General features: G+C 37.0%; 1 protein-coding gene across 1 annotated transcript in view; it reads left to right on the plus strand.

Moving 5' to 3' along the window:
- Window positions 1–3,639: 3,639 nt before the first annotated feature.
- Window positions 3,640–14,269, plus strand: part of LOC149192127 (regulator of nonsense transcripts UPF2) — a 234,878-nt gene continuing 224,248 nt past the window's right edge. Inside the window, exons 1-2 of the mRNA XM_089404492.1 lie at window positions 3,640–3,742; window positions 4,278–4,405. Coding sequence (XP_089260618.1) covers window positions 4,290–4,405 — 116 coding nt within the window. The 5' untranslated portion in view covers window positions 3,640–3,742; window positions 4,278–4,289. The remainder of the gene's footprint in view (window positions 3,743–4,277; window positions 4,406–14,269) is intronic.

Genomic DNA, 14,269 nt, shown 5'->3' on the forward strand with positions numbered 1-14,269 from the left:
AGTTGTCATTTGAGTGTTTGGCTAATTTGTGTTAGTGAGAGTGAAGCTAAAAGAGCGTGAAGGCGCTGTTGGAGGAGGCTCAAGGAGGCTTCACTGGATCAGATTAAGCTTTAGGTAGACTTCATGAACCTAGTTAGAATGTTTTCCATGTATTTATTTTTGTTTTTATGTTTGCAATTTTTTTTTTTGATTGGCATTGCAAACTAATAATCTTTGTTGTTATTTTTTTTACAGCTCATTGGTGGATAGATTGTGGCACTGAGGCACCACAATTACAAGAATTCGCCATCAGAGTTCTGAGTCAACCCCGCAGTGCTTCTTCTTGTGAGCGCAATTGGTTACTGTTTGAGCATATCCACAGCAAAAAGAGAAACAGGTTGGAGAAGTTGGTTTTCATCTACTACAACCTTCGAATACTGACAAAACAAGTGCAACCAAAGGATACAGATCCAATTTTATTGGATACTATTGATTTAAAGTATGATTGGGTTGTGGAGGAGGAGGCCCCTGATTTGAGTTGGCTTGATGAAGAGATTGAGGATCTCTAGTTTTCCATCTCAAATGGAGACTCCAAATACACCTTCCTCACAGTTGCTTCAGCATTCTGATGTTAGCACTAGCTCCGCAAGGGCTTATTGTAGGCGTAGTCGTCCATGAGTGATGACACACAAGATTGTTATGAGACAATCATTTATCATTTATGAATGTGTATTTGAATTTTGAACTTGCTGACATTTTTTATTTTAATTATGGAATCATGAGTCCTTTTCTTATTCAGTATATAAATGTTTTGCTTACAAAAATTGAATATGTTATGTTGTACTTTTGTAGATATGAGATGATGTTAAGAATTATTGCATATATTGTGGTTTTTACAACTTATAAGGATTGGAATTGTCATTAGTTTCTATCTTGTGCTTAAAATTTACCACATTTTAAGGTTTTTATTTATTTATTTATTATTTGTTGACGAGTCTTATACCCAAAATGAGTGCCTCTTGCTCTATTTAAAGAGACTCCAAGATGCCCATGTGGGCCCAGCTCGATTTTCCCCAACAACTTCGCTCCAATGAGAGTGTGTTGCCCATGTGGGCTGCAATTTTCTATGAGTGGCCTTTCTCCTCCATCCTCTAATGTTTGGGCTCACACTTTGATCAAAAATACATGTGGGGCCTCTAAACCCACACTTCCTAAGTGCTAATGTGAATTAATTCAAAACTGGCCAAAAATTGATATTTCCCTTAACAATGTTGCTAAGTGGTAATATCACAGAGCCCATAACTCCATCTCCAATTTTTTTATTTTTATTTTAATTTTATTTTTTAAAATTTAATGGTGGTATTCATATAGTGTTCCTTGGCCTTGATATGGTAGAGCTATTATCATACAATAATTTGGATCGTGTGTTTCCCTGGTGGACTGGCCTCAAAACACCTCACTAGGCAGAAATCAGACCATTGACCAACCCCTTAAAATTTGCTTTCTCTAGTTTGGGTGGGTCATGATTTCAAATTTATTGACTCTCTGCAGACATGCCCTTAACAGGCAGAAGCCTCAGGAACATCGCAAAATCTGGTTGGCAGTGTGAGTTTGTGAGTACACAGGACCATGACTGATATGCTTGCAAAAAAAACACACTGCACAACAAAAAGAAACAAGTTGCTATGGAATCCATGGTCATATGAAGAAGTCCCACAAACTGAAAACAACCGAGGCAACCAAAGGCCTTGGTTCTATATTCTTCTATGGTTAACAGTCCTCAAAATAGTCTATCCAAGGACCAAAAGTCTAGGGAGATGTGTGCCACCACTGCCCTTCCACAAAAATCATGCAGAAAGGGCTCCTTAAAATGTCTGCATGAACGGTTGAAAATGCAACACAGGTGACACCAAGGTTGCGAAATACTCCTGCCTATTGTTGGTAGGTGTCTCAATTGTGTTGGCTCCCCATTGCACTCTGAAACTCTTAGTACTCTCACAGCTGGTATACCTCTTTTTCTTGCATTACACCTTTCAACCATCCCTTGGACGAAAATCACTGAGAAACTCATTTCTTCCCTGAAGGTTTCAGGTATGATAAGAGAGTGATAGAGGTGAGGTTGAGTGCCCATTACTCTCCAATGCCTCTGAATCCTGCTTCAGCTATAGCCGTTCTCTTGTCATTAACTTTCTTCTCTGTCCAAGGTTTTCCTATGTGGTAGTGAACTGTTATTTTGTTCTTGAGATAGCTGCTAAGTATTGTTTCATCTCGTGTAGAAAATTTTTAGAAGCCCTCCCTTAATATTAGCATACATCATTTCTCGAAAAGATTCTAAAGAAAAATGTCAATTATTTAAAATTGCATTGCATCTCAAGCTGCAGATGAAGTATATACAAACAATTTTAATGTGATGCTAAACTCCAAGAAAAAAGTTGGACCGACTGCATCGGACTTAACAGAGCATCTTTCCACAGAAAAGGCCTCTTGAGGATATGGGTTCAGGATACCCAAATGAGATCCAAACAGTCTGTAGCACATCTGGAGTTTCAAAAAATATGTTAATTTGTCTCAGTCATCTCCCCCCCTAAATGCAGACTGAGTGCATTTGTGAAGCCAGACTTAACAAGTCTAGGTTTCAAAAGTAAAACCATTATAAGCTGTTATTTAAACAAAGATGCTCAATAGCTGAGAGATCCTGTTGCATCAGCATATAATCATTTCTATGAAATCATTTTTCTGGTTATTGTAAATTATGAAATCATTTTTCTTCTTCATTAGTACTTATATTCTGATTCTTTTTGTCATCCCATTGACTGTTCTTAGTCACCTTAGGGTAATAATAAAATTTCAATTTCAATTCATTGGCTGTTTGAAATCACTCGTAAGGGTTAGTTATAGTTAGTAATTATGCTATTATGTTCCAATGTGAAGAGTTTCTAATTTGTCTGGTGGACTGCATGTGAAATTTTACATGCATTCTTTACCTGTCTTATTTGTTTACATGGATTCTGCGGGTATTGATTAAATATTTATTAATTATATTTAGATTCTTCAGCAACAATTTCAACTATTAGTTTTAGCTTTTTCGACTTCTAGTCCAAAAACCAGAATCTTTGAATTCTTTTTTCGCTATGGGCACAAAGTTTGGGCGTGCACAGAGATTAGAATGGTGAGCTAGATACATCTTATCCATGGCAGCCAGTTTATCCAGAGGTTCTTTTCTTGGCTGTTCAATCTCAGAATAGAAGTGTCAGGTTAAAGTATTCGTTTGAACTTTTGATTTATGGGGCACATCTCAAAACTAGAGTATTATCTTAGATAAATTAGTCTTGGAGTATGTATCAAGCACTTCTTCATTAGTACTTATATTCTGATTCTTTTTGCCATCCCATTGACTGTTCTTAGTCACCTTAGGGTAATAATAAAATTTCAATTTCAATTCATTGGCTGTTTGAAATCACTCGTAAGGGTTAGTTATAGTTAGTAATTATGCTATTATGTTCCTTGTGATTACTTGATTCATAGTCACATATCTAGCTTTTAATTTAGCTTAGTTATAGTTAGTAATTATGCTATTATGTTCCTTGTGATTACTTGATTTCATAGTCACATATCTAGGTTTTTAATTTAGCTTCTTTTGCTGGATAAACATTGACAGCTCTATAAGGATCTCAGCATTACCGTGGAACAGAAGAAGCTTCTGAGGAAGGCATTTCAGTCATTTTATGATGCATCGGCAGATCTTCTTCAATCAGAGCATTCTGTATGATTTCATTTCCCTGTAAAATAGGCCTTTTGGACTGAACAATGAACGTGCATATTGTCTTTCATCGCCTTCAGTTAGCAAGCAGCTAAAGCCAGCGGATTCTAATTAAAGGGCTATGTTTGCTGTTTTGTTGTGCATTCTGTCAACTTTGCTAATTAATATATTTGTAATGTTTTAACAATAAAGACATTTCTAACAGTTGATTTGACTCTTTGTTTTAGGACTCTGGAATTCTGACATGCTTGGATAATTTTTAAGCCTGTTTGTTACTTAATTACTTCATAGTGGTCTTCAGTGCTGTAAATCCATGGGCAATTAACATATTTTCCTTCTAATTCTATGATTGGGAAAAAAACATTAGGAAGATGAAACATTTCTTGAACTTTTTATTTTTAAGGGCTTGTGAATTTCTGAATTCACTTTGCAGCTGTATATGGTTCTCTTTGTGTGCATTATTTTATGATAGTAGGTAGTTAAAGTTCTGTAAGGAAGAAAGTGGAAATGTTGACATTTATAGTGTCATATTTGGCAGTCACTTCGACAAATGGAGCAAGAGAATGCAAAAATGCTGAATGCAAAGGGAGAACTCAGTGAAGAAAATGCAATTACATATGAAAAACTGAGAAAATCTTATGAACACTTGTTCCGGAGTGTCTCTTCGTAAGTTTTTCCCTGAAGCTTTGGTTTAGGTCATATCTGGTCTTGAAAACTTGGAGTGCTATGCTTTGTCTCCTTACAAATTAGACTTAAATCATGTTTACTCTTGAAGAATCGATTTTCTTTTTCAAATATTCTTTTCCCTCGGGTTTATAATTTTTGCAGAAATTTTTGTTGATATTTTTCTGATATGCTTTTTTGAAGACTTCAAAAGCAGGGAATACTTTTGGTTGCTGTTTAATCTCATGTTAGGTTAGAAAAAGATAGAAAAGAAAGGGAAAGAATTGCAATGCATCTGTGTGTTCCAGGTGCAAAGGTTAATATGGTGGTTTGTTAAATTGTCATGATGTTATTTAATTTACAAACAATAATATTTCATTTATCTATGCAACTTGCTAGTCCAGGTAGTGAGACTGGTTGGTTTGCTAGGGTGACTTCCTTTGTCCAACAATTAAAGTTGGATTTAGGAAGTCCCTATCCCAATTGCAACAAGAGGGATGTTAATATATGTTCTATGGATGTGATCTACAAAATAAGTCTCATGGATTGAGCCAAAGGAGCCCCTAACTCAAGTTATCTGCTACAGCCACTGTTACATGCCTTTTCAGGACTACATCATCTACATGCTTGAGTATATTATAATGCAACTGACTTGTAGCTTGAGAGTTCCCCTATTGCATCAGCTGCAAATGGAGACAGATCATCATTTTTGAGTGAGCACCACCCTTGTGGACTTTGTATTTGGGAGGTTAGTCTGAAGAGCATTTCATTTTCGGAAAGCCCTTTTGATCACGAGATCTGTAGTTGATACAATTGCTTATTTAGAGGTTTGCATATCTCCTTTAGGAATTTTGTACAAGTCAAGGAAAAATTATGTCTTGCCCTGTTTGTTTATGTAGATGTTAAATCTCTAGGAAAATATTCTCAGATATAGGTTTATCAACTTTAGCATATTGTGAGTTTCAGGATTCTTTGCTTATTTTCAGCCTCTAGATGATCCATGTTGCAAGAGCTCTTTTGTTGCGGAAACCTATAGTCATTCCAGTGCATAATTTCTAACCTCCTTTGCTAACACTGAAAGGTAAAACATTGTTTTCTAAATCATCAAGATTGTCTCAATTTTCTTATTGTGGGACTACTTGTAACTGAAACGAACAAAGTTCCTTCTACAGATTAATTACTCCAAAAGACTTGGAATATAAAGATATCCATGAGGATACAAATATTATATACTAAATGTGTGAATAAGATGATTATACAATGAGAGGGAGAGGCTTGCTTATATACCAAGCAGGTGTCTTTTCATGGAGAGTCATGTCTCATTTAGACATGACTCTTCAAGCTAATTACTAATTAACTAATCATTATTAATTATTATCATTTACATTATTTCCTATATATTTATTCATAACAGTGAGGTTTTGTGAAGTATCTGATTCAAAGTCTGGAAAGAGTTATAACCTGCAAGAGTGATAAATCTTGATGTGGTGGGGAAATCGAAGAGTCCTAGCTTCACTGTTTTAACGACTAGTTTAAAACAAGCTTTGTCTAGCATTGGAGGTTTGAACTAGAACCAGTGCAAGGCCATTTTACTTTTGATAAATTCTGTTTTGATTCCTATGTTTTTACCTATGTTTGAAGCAGAATTTTCAAAGTATTTAGGCTCCATGAAGTGTTAGTTCTCTGGATCTTTGTGGACCATGGGTGGGACTTGTTGTCGCATAGAGTGTCTAGGCACTGCGACAACGCTCAGATCGGGGGTTGTCACCTTGATCCCCGATCTCTCTGTTTAAGCTGTCTCCCTACAACAAGCTAAGGGGGGTAGACCCTATGGATAATTTGGATGAAGGAGAACCAGATGGGAATCAACTGGCTTGGGAGACACAGCGAGGCAATCGAATACTTGTTTTAAGGCTTAGCAAGATCTAGAATTTGGTTAAATTTTAAACGACAAATACCAGTGCCTTTAATGATCTTGCTAGGTAAAATGAAAACCCAGTAATTGATTAGCTATTGCTGCTTAGAAAACAGGGATATGAAAACTTTTTTAACAATTGCTTGAAAATATTTGCAAAATGTCTAACATGTAACAAGCATTAAATAATCCAAGCAATGATGATAGATAAATGCACAATATTCAACAAATGCGCAATGCTTTAGCAATTAAAATTTAAGAGATACAAATACTTTAATCAACTGTGAAATTTTAAGGTTAATCAACCATGAAATTTTAAGGCTAACGAGTTCAGATCCTCAAATTATTTACCACTTTCAAATAGTTAATCCTCAAATATAGAAATTTAAGCACATTTAACTATAGTAAAATGATAAATACTAATACCACAAAAAAGACATCAAAAGGAATTTTCAATTTTTAAATTAGTCCTTTTCAAAGTTTTTTATTTTTATTTTTTTATTATTTTTCTTTAAATTAATTAAAAAATAGAAAACACATTCAAAAAAGGGAACAAAACTAAAACGGAAATTATTCCTTTTAATAAAACCTAACCTAAGGAAAATAAACGAAATAAAATTCTAAACTAAAATCTAAATACTTAAACTAAAAAACTAAATAAATTAACAAGACAAAAAGATATCTGACCCTAACCGACTAAAACATAAAAGCCAAATAAAATGAAATAAATCGATGCTTTCTCGTGTAGATGTGAATGCAGGTTTGCAGAGGGATGTTCGATGGCAGGTGTTAATTTTAGGTATGTGCTGTGCGAGAGCAATTTATTTAAATTTTCACAGTTAGCAATCACATCAGCATTAAAGTAAACTGCAGATAGAAAATAAGTATAAATCGCAGAAGACATGCCAAGACAAGAGGACACAAGATGTGGCGCTAACCAGGGACAAACCCCACAATGTGTGGGGAAACCCTTGATCAATTCTTCTTTTATGTTCTTCAAAGTTTAGCAGAGAGAGAGAGAGAGATAGTACATTTACAACAGAAGTCAACACTTTGACTTATCTCGATCTAGCATAGATCATTTCGTATAACGATGAGATCAGTTGAAGACATTCTGCTTCAACTGATTCTCCAAGGTGATGGCTTCACCTATCGTAGTGCTGCATCTTGGTCCACCTGCAACACTAATCATGATTATCATCATGCTGCCCTTCATGTCCATGATCTCATTGATCATGCTACTCATAATTGCTATGCTGCCCATACATCATGTTGCCCATGATCTCTTGCATCATGCTGCCCAGATCACACGTAATGCTGCTGCCCATGACTGCGTTATATATGCGACTGTCTATATGACAACGTTTCATACAGCGTGTTCCTTACCTTGCTGCCTTGACTGTGTTCATTTATGTGCTGCCTTGACTTGTATACATTTGCGTTCCATACATCATCAATATGACAACGTCCCATAATGAATATGACTTGTATATATCAACGTTCCATACTGAAGCGTATATTATTGTGTGTGACCACACTGCCAGATCTAGGGCCTGCGTTTATATATCTGCGTGGTATATCATATGACTGCCCAGCGTATCATGACTGTCCAACGTTTCATGATTGTCCAACGAATTCAATATATTGTTATGCGTTCCAATGATTGCGTTCCATGTATAATTGTGCTTATATATATATTCATTGAGTTCCTGTGTATCCACCTGGGTTGTGCATATATATATTCATGGAGTTGCTGTTGTTGTGTATCCACATACATTCATGAAGTTGTTGCGTATCTACCTGCATGTATTACAGTGCGTATTCCAGTTTATATGTTTCCATGAATGGCGTAGGGTTTCACTTCCTTCATGACTGCGTATATCCATATTCCTTCATTCCCATATCGCGTGTTTCTGGACATCATATATATATATGTGTGTGTGTGTCCACACATCTTTTCCTGTGTCCTAAACAGTGTGTACATATTGTGTTGAAGGAGTATTGACTGCGTTGAATCTGATCATGAACATCGTGTAGATTACCATGCGTTGTACTACGGCACCTCTTCATCATCGCGGCTCATTTCCATGAACAACGTATACTGTTTCCTTAATCTGTGGCTGAGTGTCTCCATTTCCAGCGTGTAAATTAGGGCATCATCTTCGGGCATCCTTCATTAGTGTCTCTCCTTCTCCAAAAACCCAAGACGTGGAGAGGAGAGCACATGAAGAATGTGTATGTCCAAATGGCCTCAAGTCCTCTTCAATTTATACTAACATGTAGGTGATGAATAGACACGACGTTTGGGCTTCTTGTGCCTACGTAAGAGTTGGTCGGCTTGATAATAATTACATAATCAAAATAAATTCATATCTCCATAAATACTTATCGGAATCGGATGATCTTTAGATCAATCCTCCACCTCTCGACGAGAGGGATCCAATAAAAATACCAGTGGCCATAAATAAGCTGACCCACATGGAGTTTGGCCATAGTTGCCAATTTAACAGCAGGCAAGGATGAACGCGGGAGTCTATGGAAGATAGGGAGCTGCGTAGGGAGCTCGATGGGTAGTGGCAGATGGATGAAGAGTTATGCAGGCTAGGAGGGATGGCAGCGTGGGATGGTGTGCATGAAGGGAGAAAGGATTGCAAGTAGGGTGGCAGCAAGAGGGTTCGAGCTGCGGACAGAGCTAGATGTGGTAGCACGGATTTAGGGAGAGAGGCATCAAATTTGGAAATATAAAAACGCAGGTGAGGAGAGGAGAGACACAGTTGCAGCGGGAGCAGAAAACGTTGGAGAAGGCTGCGTGGAGTGGGAGAACACGCTGAGAGAGCTGTGGATCTGAGGGTTTTGATGAGCAGGAAGTGTGGAAAGAAGGAAGGGATGTGGGCAGACAGTAAGGAAACGCAGGAGGAGGTTGCGTGGAGCATGAGATGGCCAACAGATGGGGAAGAAAGGCTAGACGGAGCTCACACAAAGGTGAAAGCTACGTATAGCTTAGATGAGATCGACGGAATTAGCAACAAATATATGGTAGTTTTGAGAAGGGTTTGCAGTTTCAGATTGATGAAGGGACAAGAGATGGAGTAGCATTGGAGAAGAATGGCAATGTGTGGATATGAATTGCAGCGAGGGTTTTACACAGTTTGCCTTTAAAAAAATCCAAAATTTTTCTGCAACAAAAATGAAACCCCAGGCAGCAGCAGACAGATGGCCTGGAAAACCCTCAAAATTCTCCAGAAATCTTAATTTTTTTTAAAATCCTTTTGTCTCAGATTTGCTTGATGAAAACCCACAAAAATTTTCCAGATCTGAAATAAATACCCTTGCAAGAGCTGATTCTGAGGCCAGATCTTACCCTCCAAGGCCTAGATCTGGCTTCAAACAAGAATTCTCCTTCAGATCTACAACCTGCGATGACAAAAACAAAACACCCAGAAAGAATATATACAATGATGAAATTAAAAACCCCAAAAACCTAGTTAAATAATTACAGTAATTGCAAGCTGAAGGCTCTAAGTAGCCAGATCTATCATTATGCCACACATATTTTTAAAATTTTAAATTTAAAGTGAGGTGCTTCAGAGAAAACCCTTCATGCATCAACAATGGAAGTTCTAATGATAAGCCTGGGATTCAATCAAGCTGGGCCCTTCAGAAAATGCTGATCGGGAGTTGGCTGGTCCAACTGAAAACTTCCCCGAACGCCCGATGATCTCAAAATCAAGAATTTCCTGCACAACTCAATTCAACCATTAACGTAGAGAGAGAAAATGACAATAAAATTCAGATTTAATGGAGATACCTGCCATTATATTCAGAATTTAAACTACCATTCAAACCCCAGTGATCAAACAAGATACCTGTGCTTAAATCACTCTTCATAAAGCTATCATCAATGGCTGAAAGGAAATCTATGCATGAAAATAAAACATCTTACAGCATTTCCACGAAGAGTAACACCAGTAGAAATTAACTCCAAAGTCTTTCTTTATTGCACATGAAAAACAATTACAAGAGAGCTTTCACTTAGCACACGACTCCAAGATCGAATCCTCTTAACTGACAAGTGACCTCCTATTTAAAGACAAATCTTCCAACGGCTAGTTCGAGTGATCCTTGTCAAAGCGATCTCGACCGTTGATGAGGATCAAAATTTCTTTTAATCTCATCCGTTGAAATTTTAAATATTGAGGAAATTTCGAAATTATCAATTAAATGCATTTTAATTAATTCAAAAATTAAATTTTTGAATTAATTTCCTCAAAATTTTGACTTCGACTTAACCCTAGGGACCAAGGGCATAAAATTTAGCAAAATAATCAATTAACCTTAGTCCTTGGACCTTTTAAAATTTAATTTTTTTAAAGGACCCACGAATTTTGCCTTTGGAAAATTTATTATTTTTCTAACCCTCAAGACATTTTACATCATAATTTTTACATTTTTACATCTCAAGGGAACCCATTTGATATAGACCCTCATAGATTACCCAGTTCTGCGACACAAATATAATCTAGCAGATCAAGTGATTTGTAATAAAATAACCTAACCAAATAGTTAGGATTATTCCCAAATCACTTTTACATAGACTCGATCTAGCACAGTAGGACTCCCCTAACATTCTAGCGACAAAATTCATTCCGGCTTTGGGGTAAGGCGGAAGGGAAACTCTGCTGATCATGGATCGGTGAGACAAAAAACCTTCCGAAACGTAGATCATCACCAGGAAATTAGGTTTACCTAGGTAATTACATACATGACACGGATCTGCTGAGATTATTTACAATTTGCACATGCAGATTGTGTTTACAATATAACATGATCAGGCTGATGATGATAGTCGAACGGCACAGACACATTGATCAAGCACTATCCCTTTTGCGAAAAAAGGGGGTGTACAGCTATGGGTCGTTGATATGTATTGGTCAACAGGACTACTTGCCAATCAATTCCAAACACCAAAACTCCAGAGCCCAGAGTTGTTGATGGGACTTGGTGTGGAGATCAAGTATGATTTTATTCTCTCCCTAAGCCTGAAACAAATATAACTAAGCATCTAAGGGGTAGAACAATATTAAGGTCGATTCATAGAAAAAACTTTCTAGGTACTTTTCTAGACAGACTTGAAAGCAATGCTGCACAATTCGTACTCGTATAAGACTCGTAACGACATTGACTCATCGACTCATATAAGACTCAGGAATGACCCTTATAAGACTCTGGAACGACCCTTATAAGACTCGTCAAAATACAAAAAAAACTTAAAATATGGTAAATTTTAAGCACAAAAAAGAAATTAATGACATTTCCAATCATTATAAGTTATAAAAACCACAATATATGCAATAATTCATAACATCATCTTATATCTATAAAAGTACAACATAACATATTCGATTTTTGTAAGCAAAACATTTAGATACTGAATAAGAAAAGGACTCATGATTCCATAATTAAATAAAAAATGTTAGCAAGTTCAAAATTCAAATACATATGTCATAAATGATAAATGATTGTCTCATAACAATCTTGAGTCTCATCACTCATGGACGACCGCGCGTAAAATAAGCCCTCGTGGAGCTAGTGGTATTGTCAGAAGGCTGAAGCAACTGTGAGGTAGGTGTATTTAGAGTCTTCATTTGAGATGGCAAACTAGAGAGATCCTCAATCTATTCATCAAGCCAACTCAAATTAAAGGCCTCCTCCTCAACAACCCAATCAGACTCGAAATAAATAGTATCCAATAAAATTGGATCTGTATCCTTTGGTTGGACTTATTTTGTGAGCATTTGAAGGTTGTAGTATATGAAAACCAACTTCTCCAAAGGTTGTAGTATATGAAAACCAACTTCTCCAACTTCTCATGCTCCAACCTGTTTCTCTTTTTGCTGTGGATGTGTGTGCTCAAACACTGGCCAATTGCGCTCACAAGAAGAAGCATTGCAGGGTTGACTCAGAACTCTGATGGCGAATTCTTGTAATTGTGGTGCATCAGTGCCACAATCTATCCACCAATGAGTTGTAAAAAATAACAACAAAGATTATCAGTTTGAAATGCCAAACATATAAAAGAGAACTAGCAAAATTACAAGTTAAGTTCTAACAATTTGCACTTACAAGGCATTTTCTTGTCCTTGAGACGTTGGCTTGAGTTGAATCCAAACATGCCAGATGCTTCCTTGTACATATCTCGTTGTATGTTGATTTTGTCATGAATATCTTGATCTGGGAACATCTTCTCAATGCATATCATGACACCTCTCATCACCTCAGGATCTCTTTGAATGCTAGACCCCTCGTTATAGAATAAGCTCGGATTGAGATATGCTCCTGTTGCATGCAATGGTGAATATAGTTGCCTGTCCCACTTGGAATCAATAATTTGCCATATAGGGAGATATTTAGATTCATTTCCCTTGTAGAAAGTCTTGATGGCCTCTTTGGCATTGTCCATGCCCTCATAAATATATCCCATTGCAGGTTTCTCTCCATCCATCAATCTCAAGACTTTCACAAGGGACTCAGTGAAGCTGACAATCTCAGTGACTTTGTCCCACAAACTATCAACAAACACAAATGTTTTCATAGACATTGCTTCTGGTTTTGTGCTATCTTTCCAAAATACCCATACAAAAGGCTTTGGAGGGAAAGAAAGTTTGTAGCAAACCGTGTGACAACTGAGTGACTAAGCTCACAGTGTGTGAATTCCCTCATAAAGGTTCAACACCCAAGCATGATTATAAATATACTTGGTAATATGCTTGCATTCTTGCACAACATATTGCACTCACTCCAACTTCCCAATGTCCTAGCATCAAGTCTATGCAATGGGTAGCACATGGAGTCCAAAAAATGGTGGGATATTTGGCACAAAGCAACTTTCCAGCTGCCACATAATTTGCTGCATTGTCTGTGATTACTTGGACAACATTTGCAACCCCAACTTCCTCCACCACATCAACCAACAATGTAAAAATCAAATGTGCATCTTTTACATTTGCAAATGCATCAATGGATTTTAGGAACATGGTTCCTTTAGGGCAAGCTACAACAAAATTTATTATTGTTCTACCCCTCTGATCTGTCCACCCATCAGACATAATTGTACAACTTGTAAATTTCCATGAGCTTTTAATGCTCTCCAATTGTTCCTTGACACACTCAAGCTCCTCATCTAGCTCTTTCCCCCTAAGTGCATTATAAGATGGGGCTTTGTATCCAGGGCCAACACTTGCAATGACATCCACCATGGGATGATAAAAGTAAGACTTTGCATAGTTGAATGAAAGACTGTTATGGTACCAAAACCTCTTCATTGCCATATTTGCCTCCTTCCTCTTCTTTTCATTGAAAATGTCCAAGGTTGGTTGAGATCCTAGAGTTGTACGAGGGCTGAAGAAAGAAGAGGTTATACTCCTGTTTGCCACAACACTTGAAGAGCAGTTGCCAATACCTGGACTTTGAAACTGTGTTTTACTCTGAGATGAATATCTACCTATCCCAACAATCTCATCCTTCTTCTTTCCCTCTTAGAAACCATTTTAGTAGTGACTTCATTAGGGCAACTTGGACAACATCCCACGCCATTCCCAGGAATTCTAGTTAGGTGGTATTTCAACCGGTTTATGCCTGCATGTATTGTGACATTCCAATAATTGCACTTGATATTGTGGTCATTATCGACAATGATTCGTTGACCATGTGCCCAAGCCAGATCACGAGACTCTTTGAAACTCTTTGGTGGCATGGTGACAAAATCTGGAAGATTTTTTTTTTTTTTTTTTTTGAATTTGCAATTTTTTTGATTTATGGGGCACATCTCAAAACTAGAATATTATCTTAGATAAATTAGTCTTGGAGTATGTTTCAAGCACTTCTTATTTAGTACTTATATTCTGATTCTTTTTGCCATCCCATTCACTGTTCTTAGTCACTTTAGACTCTAG

The sequence above is a fragment of the Pinus tabuliformis genome, chromosome 2_2, assembly GCF_031772625.1.
Source record: "Pinus tabuliformis cultivar Carrire ecotype Pingquan chromosome 2_2, CPIR1, whole genome shotgun sequence".
Classification (NCBI taxonomy): Eukaryota; Viridiplantae; Streptophyta; class Pinopsida; order Pinales; family Pinaceae; genus Pinus; species Pinus tabuliformis.